At 41.8% G+C, this 23,699-nt stretch overlaps 1 protein-coding gene across 1 annotated transcript; it reads right to left on the minus strand.

The window, feature by feature from the left end:
* Positions 1-191: 191 nt before the first annotated feature.
* LOC124666681 (leucine carboxyl methyltransferase 1 homolog) lies at positions 192-4,930 on the minus strand. The gene is made up of 13 exons (XM_047204015.1): positions 4,828-4,930; positions 4,180-4,268; positions 3,940-4,076; positions 3,620-3,667; positions 3,391-3,472; positions 2,742-2,844; positions 2,254-2,374; positions 2,121-2,168; positions 1,285-1,368; positions 1,149-1,213; positions 838-889; positions 688-726; positions 192-527 (listed from the first exon to the last, which is right to left on the minus strand). The coding sequence occupies exons 1-13, from the start codon at positions 4,920-4,922 to the stop codon at positions 495-497; spliced, it is 996 nt and encodes a 331-aa protein (XP_047059971.1). The 5' UTR covers positions 4,923-4,930; the 3' UTR covers positions 192-494.
* Positions 4,931-23,699: the final 18,769 nt, after the last annotated feature.

Genomic DNA, 23,699 nt, shown 5'->3' on the forward strand with positions numbered 1-23,699 from the left:
AAACAAATTAAAATAAATTCATAAACCTTTTTTTTCTGCTTATGCCCTCTGTTGTTGTCTTCTATTGGTGTCAGCCCCATCTAGAACATGCATCCGGGCCGGTTCTATCGTTACAAGGACATCACTATCACTTGACAAGATAAAAGACTGGAAAAGAAACGGTACAGACAGTCCGCTTGATGAAGATACCATTGCAAAAACTATTCTGATCATTCAGGGGAGGGAGGCCCATTCAGGCTCCACAGAAGTAGGTGCCACAGATCAGATGCCACCAGAATATCAGACCAACAACACCACCCAGCTACCAACAGTAGTAGTTATTAAAGAGAGTATCGAGTGAGGCGTGCCACTAAGTTCAACCACGTGCTTGCAAACATAGTATGTACAATGTTACAGACATTATTCCTCTTTATCTGGAAAATTGTTTCTGTGGGGCTTCTAGTTCAAATCATCTTGGATACACATGATTCTGCTGCATCTAAAAGCGAAGAATGCTACTCCTTGAATCCAAAATCATCGAATATCCCCTGAAAGTGGAAGAGGGAACTAGTTAGCCCTTTCAAATGCATGTCAAGCCTTGAAGGTGCGGATCGATTAGAACATATATTCCAAGATCATCAAACATGCCAGTGGGTATTTTTCAATTATAGATAGAGCGGTTGGTTACGGAAAGAATCAAAAGCTAACCTCAGCGTCATTTATTCCATATGCAACACAATAGTGTTCCTGAAAACAGAAAATGTAATGCATGGAAAATCAGAGCACAGACATATGTAACTATATTTGTATGGGAAACGGGATTCGCTCAACTGATAAGCATTATTTTCAAGGACTTACCTGCATCATATGCCACTCTTCAAACTCATCAAATAACTCTAGCCGCTCAATCCTGCAACCACACAGTTTCATGAGTTGTGACGGCAAGAAAATCAAAGAGGCGTGAAGTAACATAAACTGGAATTTACATCCTGTTCAGTTCAGGTAATGATATCAAACAGCACCACTCAACAAACACATGATTATTAGTTGAGTTTGACATTCATCCATAGCTTATTAATTGACAGGAACTAAAACACATTAATTATCTTTCAAACCTGAGAATCTTCCAGTATTATTCCGTATTTTCCAAGGACAGACAGAAAAATTACCTACGCCTTTCTGCACTGTCGATGAAATCATTATATATTTTCAACATGTCCCGCGCAACAGCTCTCTGGAAAATCAACCATAAGATCCCTAGAAAGGCTTCCTATATTAGAATTCTATGGTTAATCAAATGTATACCTTCCATCCATGGTCAAGAAATAGTTTTTCCTTGTGACCTAAGGTTGGTGTAGCATTTATACCAAGGAGCGGGCATCCTCTACTCTGTGTAGGCAACAGGAAGCATTACACTATGCATCAATGGTAAAGATGAAGTAGCAGTTACCTCACTAATCAATATATATTTCGATAGCAGAGAAAATAACACATCCTAACCAACAACAAAAGCAGCATCTGGCATTATTCATGCATCAATGTTAAAGATGAAGTAGCAGTTACCTCAGTAATCAATATATATTTCGAAAGCAGAGAAAATAACAGATCCTAACCACCAATAAAAGCAGCATCTGGCATCATTCATGCAAGTAAGATGTACTCAATCAATTCAGATCCACAAATCAAACATACTTGACCAAATGCCTTCTGATATTTGATCACAAACTTCAACATGGCAATGCAGTTTTAATTGCAGTCTTTCCATCCCCCTGAATTGCGCACATCCAGTGCACTTTTAGTTTGCCTTCTTCCTCTTCAGGTATGCATATAATAACTCCCTGTGCTCTATTGTTTAGTTGCCATAGAGCTGCAACTGACCAGCTGTTCTATGGTTTTAAAGATGATCTAATAACAATTACATTGATTGTGATGAATAAATAAAATAAACACCGTCCATTACAAGCAAAGGTCACATTTATTAGGTTTTTTCTATTTAGAGTATGACACGGATGATATTCGAGTATTAATTTCCTAGATGGACAAAATATCATGCAAGTCATAAAACAATGTCCCGATATTTGCAATCATTCCTCAATACAAATGGTTCATGCAACCATAGTGAAACAAAGGGGAAATTGTACCTCAAGATTTCTAATCATTTGCTCCCCGAATGCATCATCTGGATGGATCTGCATCAGCACAAAAGTTAACAGTGCCAAAAGCTATCACATATAAAGAGTGGCAAAATAGTACATCAAGAGAGAATTATTTAACCTGCTCGTATAAGAAAAAAATTGCAGTGGAGAACTTTTCAGATGCCCAACTAACAATAGCATCGGTTGAAGTTGGATCTAAGTAAATTAGCACACACTCGGCAATTATAAAGGTCGGCAAGCTGATGGCAACAGAAAGATTTATCAAAAGCTTGAAAACCTGTGATTTAAGTCAAGAATGGAAATAATTGTGCAGCGTACTCCAAGCCAGTGTAACTTTCATTAGCAGATAAAATAGGATAAACGTTCTCACCCAAACAGTGAAACAAACTAATCCAAAAATAAATTAAAGATATGTTCATATGAACAAGGAAAACCCTGCTTTTCCGTTTCTGTGACATGCATATTAATACGAATATAGATAAAATTAAGTTATAATACATGTGACAACCATGCAGGCTAGAAATTTTGATTAAGCTACCGAACTTGCCCACTTTGTACATCATAAATAAAAAAGAGAACATAAGAATAAGGTACAATAGAATATACCTAGGATCCATTCCAGCCATGTCAATAACTCTATCTAGTTTCGGTATTTCACGAATATCAGCAGAAAATAGCTTGTAGTGTGTACTCGTCACTTCACCTTTTTCTGAAATATTTGGCCAGTATTAATTATTGTGCAGGCACATAGGAAAAGAAAAGTACCAAACTGGAAATTCTGTGACAAGGAGTAGTCACTTCAACTTACAGTTATTGCTGGAATTTAGCAGTGTTGTAACTAAGGCTGGTACATTTTCAGTTTAAGTTCTAACAGAGATAAATTCCTTCCAGACCGAATGGAAGATGAAAATATAACACAAATTATCTACAACAATAACCAATACAACATGCTTCCTAGAACAAAACCAACTTGCTGTAAGTCAAGTTATAACCGACGGTACAACCTCTCTGGACCATAAGATGGACAATAAGCTAGGGATACTGTCAACTCAGCAAACAATCCATCATTGCCTGGTGTTGACATCAATATTTCTGCTAAAGGTACCAAAATAACACACCGACTAGCTATACGTAAAACCAAGAAAACGAAAAATAGTGGTATCCAGATTTGTGGGTGTATTTCAGTACAATTAGGACTGCCCTTAGATGAACAGAAGCAGGCAGGCAGTAGACAGAACATAAATGAGAGAAGTACCAATTGAAATAGTAGCTTCGGGTCCTAATTTTTCCTTCATTTCAGTATAGTGGTTGATGATGGCAGCCTTTTTGCTGGTTACCTGCCAAACATCAGAAGTTGCCATGCATGTACAAAGATAAGAAGCTGGTGTTGGGAAGGATAATCAATGAGCATAGTGAGTATTAACACAAAAATGATAGTTCATGGAGGCTACAACTTGAATATGCAAAGGAAATTATTTACATACCTCCTGAAAGTCCAGCTCTACATAAAGGTGTGGAGCAAGCCCTTCGCCCTATAATAATAAATACAGGGAAGAAAAAAAAAAGAGAAATTAATAATGTTTCTTATAAAATCACCAACACGATTTACGCAGTTTAATCATCATCAGTCCCTCCAACCAAAATAGAATATTAGATTACCCACAGAAATACATACAATAACAAATGGTGCAGCAGGTTCAACTTAAATGTTAAAATGGCATGAACGATACAGGGGGGAAACGTAAATGAACATAGGTCAGGAAAAGGGCAGTGATGCCCATGAAATGCAGAGCTGGAGACTAACTTGCAGCTGGAAAAATGTGGTGTCAAAGCCTGCGCCAAGGGATAATATCTGTTTCCTCTTCAGATCAGTACCGCCATTCCCGGCACCGAGGAACTGGAGCATAAGCTTCCTAAGGACAGACCAGCGGGCATAGTAGCCTTTGCGAAACCATTCGAATCGAAGCAAATCAGAATTTCCACTCACATAATGTAAATTCAGAGAATCATACTATTTAAAACAAAATACGGAAGCACTGCCTACCACGATTGATTATGGGCGCCCTCTTTGTTGTCCGCCTCACGAAATGGTGCACGTAATCATCCTTCATGTATCCTTTAGTGACACAGGACCTGCAGAAGATGATGATCATGCCATGTAAGTGAACGGTTAAACCCCATGCTTGCTCTGCATACCGAGACCCCTAGCCTGGAAGCAATTGAAGGTTTAGATCATGGATTTGTTCGAACGGATAGTGGTAATTTGTCAGAAACAGAGGCGGAGCTCTCGGCAGGACATTTCTGTCGCATCGTATGATCCATTGCAGAAATGATGCAGGAGAAATGGAAACTAGCTTAGAGCAGATTCATTTGAAAATAAGATCAGCCCGGTGTCCTGCTTCCCTAACTAGACGAAGCAGCATCAGTGCCTGCACGAAGGTTACCGTGGCTCAAGTGTTTACTTAAACTCGATCTACCACAACAGAAAGCATGCTAACGCACGAACCAGCCGAGCTGGATTCTACACAAATCAGAGTTTCCTAGTCCTCTACTACCGTAGCAGGGGAGAACACAAAGCATCCGTAGGACACACGGCAGAAAGCAGCGGCCAACGAGGCGGGGAGGCGCGGCGGGTGGGGGATGGAGGAAGGGGCAAGTGTGAGGAGGTGGGGGGGGGGGGGGGGGGGGTTACAGCTTGCTTGCCGCGGCGTCGTCGTTGGTGGCCTGCACGGCGGCCGGGCTGCTCCTCGCGGCGGCGATGCCGCCTCCCGCCTCTGCTGGCTCCATCGTACGGCGCGTGGCAGCGCGGCGGTACGGTGAGTCGATCGGGCGCCGGCGGTACGGTGAGTCGATCGGGCGCCGGCGGCACGCGCGCGGGGACGGGGCGCCGGGATGGGAGAGGAGGGGAGAGCCGGTGGGCGCTTGCACGAGAAGCGACGGAGCTGGAGGAAGAGGAAACACGAGAGGTGGAGTTGGGCCACGACCTAACCTTTTGGACCAAAAGCCTTCTGGCAGTTACACTTGGTGGGCTAACGACTGCGCAGCCCATACTTCTAGCGGCCGGCCCAGCCCACCACAGTTCACATTTGGACATTTTTGGATTTTGACCGTCTTCGTATTTCGAACATTCTATTTTTTTCAAACATTTTTGGATCCTGAACAATTTTTAGTACATGAACTTTTCTCAAAACTGAACTGTTTTAAATTTTGAACATTTTTTAATCTTGACTTTTTCAAAATTCGAACAATTTCCAAATCTAAACTTTTTAAAAGGTTGAACAAATTTCGGATTTGAATATTATCGAATCTTGATTTTTTGAATTGAACAATTTTTGAATATGGACTTTTTTCATCGTTTGAACTTTTTCCAGATTTGAATTTTTTGAATTTTGAGTTTTTGCCGATCTAGCTGTCTTGCACATATCTTCTATCTCTAAATAGTTGGTCCCATTTTACTAGCTTCTCGCGCAGCCACGTCACCCCATTTTCTTCCGCACTGTGGTCGCGCATAGCGTCGTCGCGGATGGATTCCTCTCACTTTTGACCGACATGAGCTAGATGAAATGGGCTGTAAATCCGCTGGCCCGCTCGCAAATGGGCTAGACTGGCTGGTCGTTCGTCATAAAAAAAAGGCAGCAGAAGCAATTCTATGAAACTTTGTTCATCTTCCTCCTCCGCCGCCGCGACCGTCCATCCTCCTCCTCCTCCCCATGAATGTACCACGCCTAGCAGCCTTCGGTTGGTGCCAGGCCGCTCCCCATCCTAATTTCTTCTTTATTTTTTCACAATCCCTCAATATATCTTCCGAATCTTGCAGGTTGAGATCCGGATGGGATTCCGCATGACGTTCTGCGCCTTCACCCGATTCCAATGGATTATGTCCGCTGCTACCTCAGGTTCTCCCGATTTCTTTGGATTTCTTGGCTTCTCAGTCTGCTCGCTGGAGATTTCTTTCAGTTGACTTCTCAGTCAGCTGGCCATCATAGCCTCAACTGCCCTGCGGACACTCATTTCCAAATCCCAATCTTATTCATATCCAGTGTCGAAGGATTGTGTTGCTGCCTAGGCAACTATTGCAAATCAACCCATGTACTCAAGTTTTGTCGCTACAAGGCATCTCTGACCGTGGTGTCGTTCACAGAGCAGCAACTATATCATACACAGACCTTGAGTTTTTTCTACACAAATTATCTAAGTATAATCTGTTGGTTATTGTTATAATATTTTAATCTTTCTTGCAGGATGCACACTTGTTATAGATAAATTCGTCCCGTTTGGACCTGTACCGTGCAAACTATCTTTGGAAGTCTTGAGAGATGAAGACGTTGATTTATCCGTGCCTTTTATTTGAATAGTGTATATGATTTAGAAGAAGCAACGGAAGGAACATTCATGGTAAATAAGACATGGGAAGTGAGATTCCTAAAAAAACTCAGTAATGACTTTACTGCTACTTCCAGTTGTTTATCTGATCCCTATTATGATTTGTTTTTCATTGTCACTTTGTCAGCCTTGCAGGTGCCTCGATCGGTCCATAATGCAGGCAACAACTAAAGGTGTATTTGTATTCTATCAAATAACAGTGGTTCACGTAGTAGTCAGTATACTCCACAAGCAATCTCTCTTTCTTCCAGCAGCATAGGTTAGCAAGAAGATATACTGTAGTCTTTCACAGCTTCGCTTTTTGTCGTCCTAAGTTTTTATTTCTGCACAATTATCAGCACATGTTTTTAATACGATGGTATAGAACTACTGGCCTTCTCCATGCCTTATACTTCTATTATTTCGCACAGCCTTTTGCATGATACCGGTGATCTGATAATGCGTCCTACCTTGCTGCAGGGCTATTGCTATGGTAAATTGGATTGATCATTTCATTATTACCTGTAAAATATACTTAATGTTATTTTTCTTTTTTTCACCTCAAGATGCATATAAAGTTCTTGATAATTCATATTGTAATGCTTCTTCTGTCAACTTTGTGCAATATTGTTCATGCCATCCCTGGGAACGATCCATTCCCTTTTGTCCCTTGATTTTTGTTTGGCTTCAGACAACACATGACACCCCAAATCTTAGTACCAACTTGATTGAGTTAACAAAGGTTAGCACACATGTATACTGGGCATGACGCATTGGGTCAAAAACTCATGTCAGAGGCTATTTCTTCCCAGGTTTCTAAACACATGATTTTGCAATCATTCCCATACAAATCAACTAGGCATGCGTCTGTAAAAACATTAACTAGGTATGCTAGGTCCCATCTTTATAGTCTATGTATACTAACCCATATATATTTATTTATGACATTGCTGCTTTTAGGTCTGCAACAAGTTATGTAATCTTATGCAATTCAGTTTTCATTGGTTTACTGGCTCATAAATGTGTTTTTTTCATGTAGATTTTTTTCTACTGAACCTAGGGTGATGTGATTTCAGAAAGTAAAGTGCAAAAATTTGGTGAACATGGTAAAATGTCTGATTTTCGACATAAGGGCGTCAGATTCCGCATGTTTTGGGCTCATTAGACATAAACAACTTACATCGCTAGCTACTCCAATTTCTGCAATTGTTTTGTAAAATTAGTTCTGAACTCCGTCATCATTCAGATGTGTGCTATGTTCTTTATCTTGAGAGCTATCTATCATTCCCCACTTCTATATGTCTTAATTTGGTTCAGACAAGCCTTTATGGATCTCAAAACATGCTTCTTTCAGCTGTAACATCTCAAGTAAATTTGGAACTATTATTGGCAGTTTCATGTGCCTTCTCTAAAATGTGTCACTCAATAGTTGACCTCAGTCATTGATTTGTTTCCCGCCGCAACGCGCGGGGTATCATCTAGTACTACCAAAACATCGAACGACATCCCTATCCTGCGAAACTCGAGCTAGGGGATCGCAGAATTAGGCTGGCCCACCCGGGGATGCCTCGACGCGGACGCTAGATCCCTTTCGCGTCGAGAGTGAAATAGGGTGCCTTGTTCCAGCAAAGGAAGGATGCGTCGTGTACCCACGTTGAACTTTGGGCCCGGCCCAACTAGGCCACGCGACGTTTTTTTCCTAGTTGGCCGGTTTTATGGGATGGTTTTGTTGAGCGGCTTTCTATTTGGGAGGTTGTATGTCAGGTCCAATTTTTTAAAGTTTCTTATTTTTTCCCTCTGTTTGAATCTGGTTTTTTAGCCGACTTTCTATTTCTAGTATGGGTTTCTGAGGGGTTTTTTCTTTCTTCCTTCCTTTTTTTTGCTTTCTTTTTATCCCCTTTATTTTCTGAAAAAAATATAGAACTTATAAATATTTTAGATTTGAATTTTTTTACATAAAAATCAGTTTTTTTAAAAAAATGTTCAATTTTTGAATGGTTTGATTTTAAAAAAATAGTTTTGAAAATATTCACATTTTGAAAAAACTAAATTCTACAATGTTCAATTTCAAAATTATGAGATTTTGAAGATAGTTAATATTTCAAAAAAGTTCAAATTTTGAAAATTATCTAGATTTAAAATTTGTTCAGATATGAAAAATGTTTAGAATTAAAATTATTCAAAAAATCCCAAAAAGGAGACAAAAACACCCAATTTGTTGTGAAAGTCCAAAAAAATATGTTTCATATTAATCGTACAAACGGTGCGAACAATTTCACACGTTAGGAATTAGCCAGAATACATAATAGGCCCAACTTGGGCCTATGTTAGGAAGAGCATCCGTCCCGCACTGCATCGAGCGGTGTATAGGACCACCCCATATTTGGCGATGGTTCCACCTGAATCCTACATCCTACATGTCGGCCGTGTCGGTCGTGGCTCGTGTCGCACCCCCCCTCATTTGTGTTATGGTGCAGTCCATAGTGATTTTGAGGCCACCTTTTGTCGGTTTCCTTTCGGTTTTTAGGTTTTTGTTAGGTTAAATGTTTTTTTAATCTTAGTTAAAAAATAGAATATTAACAGAAAAGATACACCAAAAAAGTGGAAAAGAATCATACTGATCTAATGGCCGGTGGTCCTGCTAACCTCGACCTGGTAATTTCAACACTTTTAAAAAATATGGTAATTTTTAAAACATTAACATTTCACATCAAACCATTTTTTGAAGAATTTTTAAAAAGCATAAATTTATTTTAAATTTTGAACAGTTTTCAAAATCTCAAAGTTTTTTATAAAATAATTGCATGTTTTTAAAATCAAAACAATTTTGAAATCTAAACATTTTTTATTCCACGAAATATTTGAAACCTAAGCCCACACCTTGATGGCCCGCTGGGCTTTTAGGCTATTTTCTGATAATGGGCTTGGGCCTATTTGAAATCTACAAGCGTTTTCTAGCCTGGTCCGAACTCCGAAGCCCGGTATGCTCTCCTCCAGTACTGAAAAAACTATGTTGATTGAGCCGATTGCAAGCGCACACGCTCGGCTCCCGAGAGATGCAGCCGCGACCGCGCGCACCTGGCGTGTCGGGCGATCTCGCGCGCTGGCCACATGATCTGCTCTGACTACCCAATCATGCGGTCAAAATTCACTCGCTGTGGCGTGCGTGCGGCACAGTCACCGTCGGATTAAAATAAGCCGAGCCCACATGAGCGAATGATTGGGCCGAGCCGACCGGACCGTGTGCGCGCGCCTGGCCCACGCGTGTATCCTCCTTCCTGCCACCACCTTGCATTGCTGGCTGCCGGTGCCGGAGCTAGATCTCGCGCCATGGATTTTAGCTCATGTGGGGATTTGATTAAGGAGCGCTAGTGGTGGTTAAGGGTGGTGCACAAATCATTCGCTACTCATACATGCGCGCAGGCCGGCTTCGGCTTCACGAAGAAAATAGCGCGTTAATTCGGTGATATTATCGCAATAGCATATTAAAAAGGTTCATCTTGAATTTCAGCAACTTTGCTCGCTATGATGCCATTTGCGAAATGACATGCTACGTCATCTTTTTCCAGCCTATTGGCCCAAAGATCCAAGTTCTTCATTAGAAAGAAGATGTTGGTTCATATTTGTAGTGGTGATGGCATGTAATCTATTGGTTCTTTTTCTTCTGAAGATCACATCGGTAATCCAGATAATTCTAAGTAATGTATACTACGATGTATTGCAGTTACCTCTGTGGGATGTCGATGTTAGGTTTCTAGACAATTGGAGAAATGCAATTTTTTGCTTTATTCCTAAAATCTTTTATTTTTGATATCTGGTATTTTCGTCATTTATAATGTACCATGACATAGCGGCTATAGCATTTGGACTAGGTTTTCACTAATTCTTTTAGCACGATATTTTAAACATTAGTTTCACCTACCGGCAACAATGACGACTAGTTAGTGTGATCGTAATCGCTTCGACTTCTGGTTTTGACATAAATGTACGATAATAGCATTAAATTCTGGAAAAGAGGCAAAGAAGTAAAATAACCATTTTTTTAGGCAAAATTATGTTGGATAAGGATGGCAATGGGTAGGGTATGGACAAGATAGAACAATAACATACTCGCGCCTATATAGTTAGTGGGTACCAATCTCATATTTTAACTCATGTCAACAAAATATAGACATATCACATGAAAATGTAGAAACTTGTGGGTATACCCGCGGGTATAATGTCATACATGTGTCCTACCCATAACTTAACGGGTATAGTATGGGTACTACACATGGGTACAAAGCGTGTCGGCGCATATCCTGCCCATGCAGGTAAGGTACCCGTACCCATGGGTGAAATTAGCAGTCTTAAGATCAGACTATGCCTTTCCACCACTAGACGTACCCCTAGTTTTCCCAAATTCCGTGAAACCTCGCCATTGTCACCACGTAGACCTGATGCGAAAAGGTGGGTTGGAGTAGGCGACAGGGCTTGAACCATGCATCACCGGGACGAACCACCGGCGACAACATGGCCAGGCAGACGGAGCCATGCTAGAGCATACAGCGAGGGTATGGGCTTGCGATGAGCTTGGCCGGAGGGAATGGGCGACTAGCGGCCTACCCTAGCCAAAATCAAGGAGCAGGGGAGGAGCTAGATGTAGGGACGAAGAAGATATGGAAAAAGGGATGAGGGTGGCGGAGGTGGTACTACATGTATCTATTATGATGGAACCCGTGCCATACTGCAAAACCCCTTTGTGTAGAGCAAACAACTTTTGTGATACAGAATTTTGCTTGATGTTCTAGATATCGATGGTACAACGATGTTAATCCTTCCCCGGTTATACAAGTTGACACTAACATGTGTTTGATTCGTTATACCGTGGAAGAAACATAGTAGTAAATGATTACAATAGAAAATAGTTTCCATGTGATCATTATTTCAAACCATACAAAAATAAAGCTCATGCTGAAATTCCTTCGAGCCGAAGATGCCTGGTGGTAGTGCGATAATGTCGTGGTGGTAGTGCGATAATGTCATACAAAATAGACGGTCAAATCATCTCATTAGAGAGACCGTACAGTGGGCTCGAAACATATATACAACTTGCACGGAGGAATGCAATGGAGTATACTGTCGTGTGCTCCGCTACATGATCAGCGCGCACATTGGAATTTAACACAATCATCACTTCACCAGCTATCCCAATTAAAGGCCATGTGCGGCCACAAATGATTCAGCAGTTAGCCAGATAGCTAAGCTAGCTAATCAAATTAAGCTTCCAGAGATCGTTACGAGAGCCGCCCTGATGATCGAGTTAGTTACAAAGTACAATTAGGCAGCTGTTGTATTGGTACACCATCATTCGTATAACATGGCCTTGTCGAGCTAGCTATAGTAAGTAGGATCTTGCTACGCATCATTATTGTCTCGTCAGCTAGCTACTTAATGGCCATCATACAATGTGTGCTATACGAACTACTAACCATCCAATTATTCCCAAGATTGATCGTGCATAACGATTAATTATTTGTTATGACGACGTTTGTTAAATTTTACAAATGTATATATAGTAGTACCTTTTTTTTCCCATTATGCATGTTTAACTAACATATGACAGCTCGATATTCTCTCGAGATGCTCTAATAACCGGCCAACGGCTAGCTAGCTGGACTGGGCAGTCAGGAGAATCGGATCGTACCGTCATGGAATTAACAGTCAATTAACTTCTCCTAACTTCTCAAGATCCTAGTCACGGCCATGATCATGCCAATCTTCATGTGCATCGTCAACTGGGAGTTTAAACTAGATTAACCACCTCCATCGATTATGCATGTCCTGCTTTGTTGTACTTGGACTAAATGGAATCTAAACCATAAGAAATAAGAAAACCCCAACAATAAGTCAAGAGCATCGATCAACGAGACCAGCTATCATAGGAAAAAAAGGGTTTATGAATCTTCTATTATGAGTGTGGAGCTAGCGATTTTGCTTATTTCTTGGATCTGATATGATGTGGTGGTAGTTGTTCTGGGTGGGATCACCTTGGGCAGCAATAATGCTGATGGCCAAGATATAATTGCCCATGCCCCTTCCTCATCGAGATGGTGTTTCTTGCGGCGATGGCTTCATGTCCGATTTTTTCGGATGAATTATAACCTTCCTACTTTGGCAAACTACTGACGAGAGTTAATTAGTTATCCAACCGAAAGTTATTTGTTTTCCACTCGGTGAGTTTGCAAATTAGTATACATGTATGAATTAAAATTAGCAATCAGTTTGTCTTATTTGGATGTGTGCTTATAGTGTAGTTCTTGTAGCCATTTATGTCAACTAGTGACAGTGTATGGTTGAAGTATTTTTGAAATATGATATACATTTCACCAACACACATGTGAAAGATGGAAGAACTTACCGTCGTTTTCGACCCCCCCCCCGCGTACGTCTTGACTTCATACCGAAACAACATGCTCCACAACAAAGAAAAATGTGAAAAGGGGCATCAAAGGATAATGTGTTCCAAAGAATAAAACTGCATATCATCGAATCGGATCAGAACCACATTGTTGGTAGGTCTTGATGAAATCCACAATCCAAATTGTTACACATGTCACCTGCTTGCCAGAAACTAAATTGTTGTTTGGAATCATCTAGAACGGACCACCTTCAAATTGTATCAACGGGCATGGTAAAGTTGCCTTGTAGGTTTTCGCTCTATGGAATGCTAGGTGCCCTAGGTGTGAATACAATTTCTGACTTTAAAATAGTTTATTTATTTGTAAACGCTGACATCTATTATATACTAAAAGCACAATACTGGGTTATATTTTCATGGCACCACGTTAATCCACATGGTTCTATTTTTTTGGAACCGTTAGATCAATAATTGATGACTAAGATTTAGATAGCTTATTAGATTAAACATATGGCGATACACTTCTGTTTACGCAATTCCAACACCTTCCGAACCAGCCCCACCAAACCAGGCTCCACCCTTAATAAAACATGCTCCTAAACTAGCCCCCACTCTTTAAAAAAATGCTCCCCTTCGGTACATAACAAGATATACTTCAAAACGTTTGAGATTTGAGAATAGGGAATAGAGAAAGAAATAGTAGATGGACTATTTCCTTTCAAACACGTACAAATCAAATACAAACATAACTCCTCTTAGCTATAGAGACAAGCTCCTATATTGAAAGATTTCATGAAAAATTAAAAATAATTACCCGAAAACCTCATGTTAATTCACACCATTTAAATTATAATAATATTTAGATCTAAAACTTATGGCTGTAATTTAATTAACATGATAACACAACTGTACATAATTATGATACATGGTCACGTTAATCCAAGAAAATAATATCTAGCCATCAATTCATAATTCCAAAAAGTAATAAAATTTGATCAACTCACCAGCTAGCAGATTAAGGGGATCTCTTAAGTTACAAACCCGTACGCATTGAGGAAAACAGAGATATTAGATTTGTCTAGCCGAAGCCGGCCGTGCGCCTTGGGAGGCTACAACCAGATGCCTGGTCCACTCCCTCTCCAAATCTTTGATTCCATGCATTAAACGAGACCTAGCTAGCTTGTAGATAGATAGCTGTGTACAAATGGACAAGAGTAAATTAAAATCGATGAAGCCCCAACCACACGATATAAAACGAGAAAAGGTAACCACACGATATAAAACGAGAGAAGGTAAACCATATTGGGTACACATGATCGCGGTTTTCTTTTGCTCCGTAGGTACAAAATACCAGTGGGCACTGACATATCCGGTCGAGATTTGTCAAACGAATTTACTAATTAGTCTAGAATTTTTTACATTTAAGCAAATTATGCAAATACTGGAAATTTTCATCCGCCGTTATTTTTTATTTTGTACCAGTGTTAACTGGTAAAACCTCTAGCGAAATTTTGGATTTAAAAAAAACATGCATGATAAACCTCTAGATGCAACTTAGGTGTTAATTAATTAGAGTGGTATAATTTTTTATATCTGAAAAGTTGGTGAAATATGTGTTCTAGGTACTAAAAAGATTTGTTCAATAATATAATATATCTTGGGCTATACAAACATGAAACCATTGGGGTCTCTCCAATGGAAAAAAAAACTCTCCACATTTGTCCTTTTTCCCGTAGATCACAAACTAGAAGATACTCAGGTAAAAATTTAGTCACTCATATTGGACATCTATAAGAATCTGCAGGCCATTTTCAGAATTTCTGGGATTTTAAAATGATGTTTTGATGAATTTATGATAAGAACAAGCTACCTCTAGCCGGGAGCTAAAGTAACTTTTCACATACTTAAATAATATTACTATATCCACACAGGAGTGATCTAGACTCAACCTAATCACGCGTAATGTCATGTAGAACCACACTAAATCATTAATATATAGAGAATCCTAAATATTTCCTTTAGTTCCATTTTAATTATGGTTTCGAGAACTTTGACACCATCTTCGAAAATTCAATTTGATCTCATAATGTATTACCATTGTAAGAGCTCAAATGTCATATATTTTTTCATATTTTGGAACTATTTCCATGATAAATATACACATGATTTTGTATTATCCAATCGCAATTACCATTAACATATTGGTAGCCCAAATGGTTGCCTATGTGCAAAACTCAACTTTTATTAGGAAACCAGGATAATACTCCACTAAAAATAGATATAGTTTTGATGGAATTACAAATGTTTAAAATATTTCTTTTAAAGTCTACAACATAATTTATTTAATGAAAGGAAATACCAATGTTATTTGGGAATGCAATGTTTATCACTACATCATCACACAAAACAAGCTATAATTTTCCACATATTTCATGCATCACCATGTAGACTAAGATTTAAATTGGTCTGATATCTCTCTGGAACCTCCTACTCTTTTAAACTTATTTGCAGTCACTTAGAATACACTAAAGATGACTCCCTCACATTTGTGAGGGCCACATTGCTAGTTCCATTAAATTTAGATGGTAGAATCACCGTACAAGGCCCTGCTTACATCGACAGGGACGTGCTCGAACCACTCTTGGTGGCCAATTTGCACGCCATAACTAAGGCTCCTAAATTGTGAGCTGATTTATTGCACAACAGAGCATCTCTAGTTAAGTGAATGTTGTCCATGTATATGTGTCATCATTGTCAAATCTTTGTATCAGGGTTTTTTCCCAAAGTTAACACATCGTCACACCGACCATCCCTACGCTAAAGACCAAATTATGTCTCAGAGAAAATACAAATAAGTGACACAAGCAAGATAAGAGACACAAAATTCAAGAAGACGAATCGCATCACCGCCAACTTGGGAGAAGATAACCAAATATCCCTAATCATCAATGAAAATTCATATCATAAAGAAGACATCTATGAAAATTGTGGATAACATGTTGGGCCGCCATACTTCTGATCCGTGAAGAGCAGATAGGTGGAAGAAAGAGAGGCATCTCCTCCAAGAGCAGCCCAATTTCTTGTGGGCGGGCTCACACTGGGCCGAGGCCACATGCATATTCTTGAAGTATTGGGTTTTCTCATTTCTCCCTCCGAACGGAGTACATGCCAACATGCTCAACGAAGATCAACGTCGATGATGCAGTCCATAAGTAGGAGAAAGTGGAAACTTTTGCTGCAGTCCGTCGATCGTGGACATGTGCTTAATTTCATTGGAGCATCAACAATAGTAATGCCAGGTATCGAGCATAAGAAACATCTCCGATCTCAAGGGCCAAATCAATGCAGTCCGCATAAATGGCAGCTGAACCTGTCCACCAGTTTCTTATGCTCATTGTCCAAGAGAAGCGAATAAAACTGCTCATGAGTTAGCTAGAGTTTGTTTCATAGATAAAATTCCTTGTAATTGGGACGATGATCCCCCTAGCTTCCTTCTTCGTAGCCTTCTTGATGATGTAAATGAACTATGATTGAAAGGCGGCAAGTTTCTGACGCACTCTTTTTCTTCCAGGGTACCTAAGGGGGCTAGAAGGTTTTTAATGAGGCGGCTTGCTGTCCTAATATATGGTGTTTAAATTTCAAAAAAAAAAGTAATGCCAGGTATCGATGATCCTGCCACTCTGGAAGCCCTAGCTTGCGTGAAGCCTTAGCATTGGCCTCGGATCTCCATCTATCGAGGATCGACGTGGCTTCGGATTGCCTCGAAGTAATAAGTGCATGGAGATCCGCTATCTCGAGAAATTTGGAATAATCACGCAAAAAATAAAGGAGAGAGGCGCCGACTTCACCTGAACTAGTTTTGTTCATGAGAGAAGACCGTCGAACACGGAGAGGCATGGGCTTGTCCGTTCGTCGGCATACCATGAATATGACTGCCATGTTTGGGTTAGGGAATCTCCAGCGGCGCGACGCAAACGGACGCTGAGCGCCCGTTTGTGTCCACCGTGACAGGAAATGCGTCTGGGGCCTGTTCTAGCGAGGCGACGCAAAGTGACCGGGCTATCCGCGGAGACGCAAACCTGGCCCAAATATGCGCTAGGTTTGCGTCTCAGCGGACGCTCGGCGGACGCGCAAAGTGTCCGCTCTCTTCTCCTCCGGGCCCGCCTGGCAGCGAGCCTGCATCGAGGGCATCGCTTCGGCGGTCAGCGCTTCCGTGTCTGCGCCGCAGCCTTCGCCATCAATGGCGCGGCTGCCTGTTCTGCACGCGCACTGGCAAGCGGCGGCTGGGCTTCTGCGACGCCGTCAATGGCATCGTATCCCGCGCGCGGCCGCCCTTAAAAGTCCACCGGCCGCGTCGCTCCTTCACCCACACCACGCCTCCACTCGCACGACCACCGCCGCAGCGCCATGGGGAAGAAAAACGACTTCGAGGCCTCCGGCAGCGGCTGCAAGAGGGTGCCGCTCCCCGTCACGGCGGGAGGCTCATGCACGGAAAATGGATGTCGTGCGACGACGCTCGGTCCAGCGTGCGGCTGCTCGGCGGTCGGCGGCTCGACTGCCGTCGGTGCCCATCCCTCCGAGCACTCGCGCGTGAGCCCGATCGGACGGCGGAGATCCGGCGCAGGAGGCGGTATTCGCCGGCGGACCTCCGCGACGATCCGGCGTACGCCATCGACTCGGAGCTTTGGCGTACGTACCTGTCCACGGAGACGGACAGGAGACGAAGGGCAGGCTTCATGGGCGACAGGGATTACCCCTTCGGCCCTGCACCGCCGGCTCGTCGTCAGCAGGCGCCGACGCGTCGTCAGCAGACGCAGCACAACGACGCCGACGACCGCGAGGATGACGACGAAGCCTACGCCGTGTACGACAACGACGACGACTACGTCGAGGCGCTCGCGTACCATAGCGAGGAGGTGAAGGACGACAGCGAGTCGTCGCTGTCGTCTTCCACGAATGGCAGCAGGCCTTGGCGGAGGGCCGGAACTTCGAGTTTCCGGAGAACATGACGGACGACGAGATGGCGAAGGTCGCCGTCCTCGTCTCCGAGTACGACGCGCCTGTGCAGCCGCCGCTGCCCCGCTACGCCACCGCCGTCATGCCGCCGGGCCTGTCGGCGGATGAAGCACTTCGATAGGCGCTCCGGAGTCGGCGGCGCCTCCGCCACCGCCGGACACGGCCGCAGCAGCTGGGCGCTCCACCGCCGCCACAGCCGCAGCGAGTGGGCGCCTCAACCGCCGCCACGGCCCGCGGAGCCATGGCCCTTCCACCGCCGCCACAGCCGCAGCACTGGGCGCCTCCACCGCCGCCACAGCCGCATCACTGGGCGCCTCCACCGCCGGCACAGCCACAGCACTGGGCGCCTCCACCGCCGCCACAGCCGCAACCTCCTCAACCTCGAGCACCGGCGGCGGTGCGCCCGGCGTACGCTCCCCTGGATGGCAACTGGCCTTGGATCATACCGGAGCTTGTCGTGCTCGACAACAACAAGGAGCAACGCAGCGACGAGGAGCAGCACAGCGACGAGGAGCAGTAGGCGTTTTAGGTTTATTTTTAATGTTTTAAGTATGTAAACCATGTTTCATGTTTAAAAAAATAATTCGTCCTACAAAAATGCGTCGTGCCGCTGGAGCCACCCCCGACGCAAACGAACGCACGGTCGATTTCGACCAAAAGGGTCGACGCAAACGGACGCGTGTGGACGCTAAAATGCGTCGCCGCTGAAGACGAGTCCCCAGATTTCTTTTGTATTCCTAGAAACATTACAAATGCATTTTTACCCTTAAAAAAAGCATGCCGACCGGTTAAAGCCGCTGGGCAGGGCGAGCTGCAGGCCGGCGCACGTGTGCTGGGACGCGGCCGTACGCTCGTTCGCGCTGGCGTGCCTCGGGATCCCCGGCTCGTCCACATGCGCGCGCGTGCATCCATGACTGCATCTGCCCAAGGTGCTGCAGCACAGCAGCACTACTGCTGCTACATGCTCTTCAGTTCGCCGCAATAATATCCCAATTATTCAGATGCCACCAGGGCAGTGGGCAGCAATGATTAGTGGAAAATAGCATGTCCTCGGCTGTCCTGCCTTGAATACTCCTGTGCAACTGACCCGTCCTGTCGTCCCTGCCTGTTTCATATTCCTCTTTCTCTTTGATAATTTGATTAGTTAGTTTGCTAGATCTGGACTACTGTACATAGCAAGTCCAAACCTTTTTTTTATGCTAGTTGTGTCTTTAGAATATGTGTACTGTGTACAGGTCCCACTTCGACCTGCATGTATGTGAATGTGTTCATATGACAAAAAAAATGTAGTGATCTTTTTAGTTTGAAAAAGGACAATGCCATAGTATGCATCTTTTACTATGTTGAGATGTGTAAAAATAAACTACATGATTTTTTTTTTTGCATGCATGTATTTCTTCAGGAAATTACTGTAATCGTTACAACACTTTTCTTTAGAATGATAGCTCATTCTCCTGTAGCATAGTTTTTTTTTCAAAAAGGTTCTCCGGTCTATCCATCATACTCCCTCTATCCCATAGGAGGTAGCATTTAAACTTAGTATGAATCCAATGTTTTCAAACTTTGATGAAATATATTGAAGAAAATATCAATAACTATATTATTAAATAAGTATATTATGAAAATATATCTTATGAAGAATCTATTGATATTCATTTGGTATTATAGGTCTTCATATTTTTGTATAAATTCTTGGCCAGAATTTGAAAACAATGACTTTTTCATCTAAGTTTATAAGCCACGTATTTGGGGACAATGGATTAACCAATATTAGTACAAAAATCATTAGAAGCAACAAAGAACACAACATGATCCTTGAACCACCTAGTGACAATGAAAATCATTGGAGTGTGCCGAGTCATCGCCCCTCTCTTACTGGAGCCGAGCAAACCTTGTCGTACATGACAATCGGGAAGTCGGCGTGCTAAGGCCACAAGAACAGGCACATTAGAGCAACAACCACGGGCAATGAGAAATACGTTGATCGGAAGGGTCGCACCTGGAACCACACATTAGTACGATGAAGATCTAGTCAAAGTCCTCGTTATTGAGTAGACATGCTAACGAAACTAGTACAATAATCAGTAGAAGTAACAAAAAGAATACAACAAGGTCCTTAGCGACCATGACAAGCATTGGAGCGTGCCAAATTGTGACCCCTCATTTACTGGAGCCGCCAAGCAAACCTTGTTGTACGAGACAATTAGAAAGTCAGCGTGCTAATGCCACAAAGAACGAGCGCAGCAGAGCAACAACCACCGCCAACGAGGAGAAACGTAGATCGGAAGGGTCGAACCTGCAATCGCATATTAGTACGATGAAAGTAGTAGTCAAAGTTCTCGTCATAGAGTAGACATGTTAACAAAAAGGTCAACAAATAGATTATTCTTGGATGAAGTATTCATGTATACGTTGGATTATTTGAATGCGATCATTCCTAGGGAAAATGATTCTCGGGAGAATCATTTGATGCTTCATTACACTATGTGCATGTTACTAGTATCGATCGGATGTATTAGAATATCACATGCACGTACATTCGCAACGACTAGCCAGACACAGTTAACTGACGGTCGATCGAGCTATATGGCAATCATTTGAATCGCCAGCAGCGACGGCATTGATCAGCAGCATTTAGCTAGACAGTGTGACAGAGGCCAACAGGAACCCCATGTCCATGTGATGTGTGAGGGTGAAGTTGATCGCATGCACGCAATGATTCGACGGTTGTTAATTAGTCTTCGTCCACTGATCATCAGATCGATCGATGATGAGGTCGCTCGCTCGCGAATTCTGAGCTGGTTAGATAGATCCGATCCATTCCCGATGGATGATCACGCACACACGTACTACTCCTGCCTTTAGTCGTTTGTTGCATGCATGATTTCCCCACCACATGGCTTTGTCGGAAAATTATGTGTGCTATGCATATACTCTCGATCTATGCTGGTTTAGGTTTTAGCTGTTTAGCCAGCTCCGAAGCCATGTCGTCTGATGAGGTGCTAACATATGGAAACTTATTCTATACTTCTTTTTTGCTTATTATAGATCAACTGGAGAATTAAGTTAGTTTTAAGTCCACTTTTTTTTACCAGGAAAGCTGTAGGGAAGGGCCCTACGGTGTAGATTTTTACTGATTATAAAAATATATGTACAGAAAAGCAAGAGGAAATATATACATGGAAGGGTGAGAGAGAAGAAAGCTAAACTAAAAGAAACTAAAACAGGTCAAGCCATTAGGTCCACTTTAGGACCATTAGATTTGCATCTTGATTTCACATGAGGATTGCACATGATAATTCTGCAATTGCATTTGATATGCAATTACATATGAGTGTATAATTGCACATCGTTTTTCCAGTTGCACATGAATTACACATAAAATTGTGTGATCATCATCTGGCCAAGAAGAACTAAGCTAGTTCTATGTCGACCAAAAACTAGATGTGTCCATGTTGCAAACAAATGTACGGTTAGTACAAAATGCGGTTTATTCGTAGAAAAAGGTAAAAAAATGTGCTTTAAAAGAACGGTCTAAACTTTGGCAATATAGCTTGGTCTCTTACATTGCACAGTTGTTGTGGCGATCTTGCTCGTCCTATAATCTTTGCTAGCAATGTACCAACTGACAACTTGTAGTAAAATGACTAAGTGAACATGACCTTATGATTTCCACCAAAGCTAAAAGTAGCAATCAAAGGGTTAATAGACCTTGCTAGCTTATCATAGTTCATGGCACACTAAAAAGATGTACGTTTTGTGTTTTCCTACTTAACTAAAATTATCTAAAATCAAGCTAAGGCTAGTCATAGTGGGGAGTAACTTAGACTAGTAACATGGCATATGTTACTAGTCTAAGTTACTACCTTCATAGTGGGTAGAAACTTACATGTGGTGTCATGCATTGTGTCATTTATTATGTTGTAGACTCATCTTATCTTGGGGTGTGTGATGTTATGGTAACATAGCTAGTTACTACCTTACTCTCTTTCTTCATTCATTGCCATGCTATGACACCAAAATACATTAGGTTGTGTGATGTTACTATTTATGTTACTCCCACTATGAGCAGTCTAATGCATTGCGAACATATGGTTTTCCGTGCAAATCATGGTGTCCATACATATGTTTCCTTAGCATGACTTTTTACAATCTCTGCCGAGTAAGACTTTGGCTGATTCTTTGTTAATTTTTTCTGTAGCCGGTCAACCATGTGTATTTTTATCTATACAAAGGGTAAAATTTTATCAATATTGATTGCACGCATCAGAGGACACCCTATGTTAAGTCAGTCAAGCTATGACAAGGTCATTTGTATCCACGACAAGGGGCTCCTAAATTTATCCACCTCTTCGAGGTGTAGGAGGGGAGGGAAAATATAGCCCACTTCTAGTACTCCCTCCATTCATGAATACAAGGCGACATTGTTTTTTGTGTCAAACTTTCACTCATAATTTAATTAACCAAATATAAATTATATATCATGCAAAAATATGCCATCAAACATTTCATTGAAATGTGCATCCGATGATATAGTTTCAAATAACATGCAAATCATACTTGGTTGAACTAATTATTAGTCAAAGTTTGTCTTAAAACATAAAGTGGCCTTGTATTCAAGAACGAAGGAAGTTGTTTTATTTTGTTTCGAGAATCACACACGACTAGTTCCAAGTTCCAACATGCAAGAGAGTCAAACGGTACATAATTACACTTCTCAACACTCCGTCTCATACTTAAAAACACGTAAACTATGGGCGATATCATTAATTACAACCAATTATATCTCTATACTCCTAAGGTTGGTCATAGTGGGGAATAACTTAGATTAGCAACAAACATATGCTACTAGTTTAAGTTATTATCTCCATAGTGGTAGTAAGTTATATGTGGTTTCATGCATTGTGTCATTTATTATATTGTAGACTCATCTTGTTTTGCGGTATGTGATGTTATAATAACATAGCTAGTTATCTCCATAGTGGGTAGTAAGTTATATGTGGTTTCATGCATTGTCTCATTTATTATATTGTAGACTCATCTTATCTTGCGGTGTATGATGTTATGATAATATAGCTAGTGACACCTCATTCTCTTTATTTATTTATTATCATGCCATGTCACCAGAATATCTTAGGGCGCATGATGTTACTCCCTATGTTACTATCACTGTAAATAGTCTAATCGTAACTGCTTAGTTTGCACTGCATGTGGTTGCTTGTTATCATGCTTATGCTACTTTCACTATGGTTAGTCTAAGCACTATGCACGGTAACATTTGAAATCATGCAATTCCCTCTTCACCAAAACAACTAAAATGTGGCAGTCAAAGAGTTAAGAAACTCCCGACATGACGATGTTCCGTGTATCCAACACAATGCTAGGTATACGTATGTACCTCTTCCATGGGTTAACTCACTGAACCCTACAATTTAAAGTGCGGGAAGATAAAATATAATCGGTGCTCTAGTTTTTTTTTGCTGGAATCACACATGCTAGCTCCAAGTTCCAACACATTTCGAAACCCGAACTTTTCGACCTCTTGTACCGAAAAACTTCTAAACCTAAATGACATAATTAATTACCATTGATCATATCTTCAATTGTTAGTCGGAACTTAGAGTATTTTCAGTTGCGCTCACATAACCCTCTCAGTAGTGATATTGGAGGTGCCGGATAAATGAACGCGCTCAGTCACGGCCCTGATGGCGCCTTTTCCATCCGGGTGGGCCAATAAATTGCCTAATGCTCCCATGCTGATACCGACCCACCTAGATCCTCGTGGG

The sequence above is a fragment of the Lolium rigidum genome, chromosome 1 (genome assembly GCF_022539505.1).
Source record: "Lolium rigidum isolate FL_2022 chromosome 1, APGP_CSIRO_Lrig_0.1, whole genome shotgun sequence".
Taxonomy (NCBI): domain Eukaryota; kingdom Viridiplantae; phylum Streptophyta; class Magnoliopsida; order Poales; family Poaceae; genus Lolium; species Lolium rigidum.

What these genes read in the sequence shown, in the direction of transcription:
- LOC124666681 (XM_047204015.1), bottom strand. Translation starts at nt 4,922, where the DNA reads ATGGAGCCAGCAGAGGCGGGAGGCGGCATCGCCGCCGCGAGGAGCAGC. An exon ending in GACAGTGCAGAAAGGCGTAG is followed by an intron (nt 890 to 1,148) that starts GTAATTTTTCTG and finishes GTGTGGTTGCAG; the next exon opens with GATTGAGCGGCTAGAGTTAT. An exon ending in ATGGAATAAATGACGCTGAG is followed by an intron (nt 528 to 687) that starts GTTAGCTTTTGA and finishes TTCCACTTTCAG; the next exon opens with GGGATATTCGATGATTTTGG.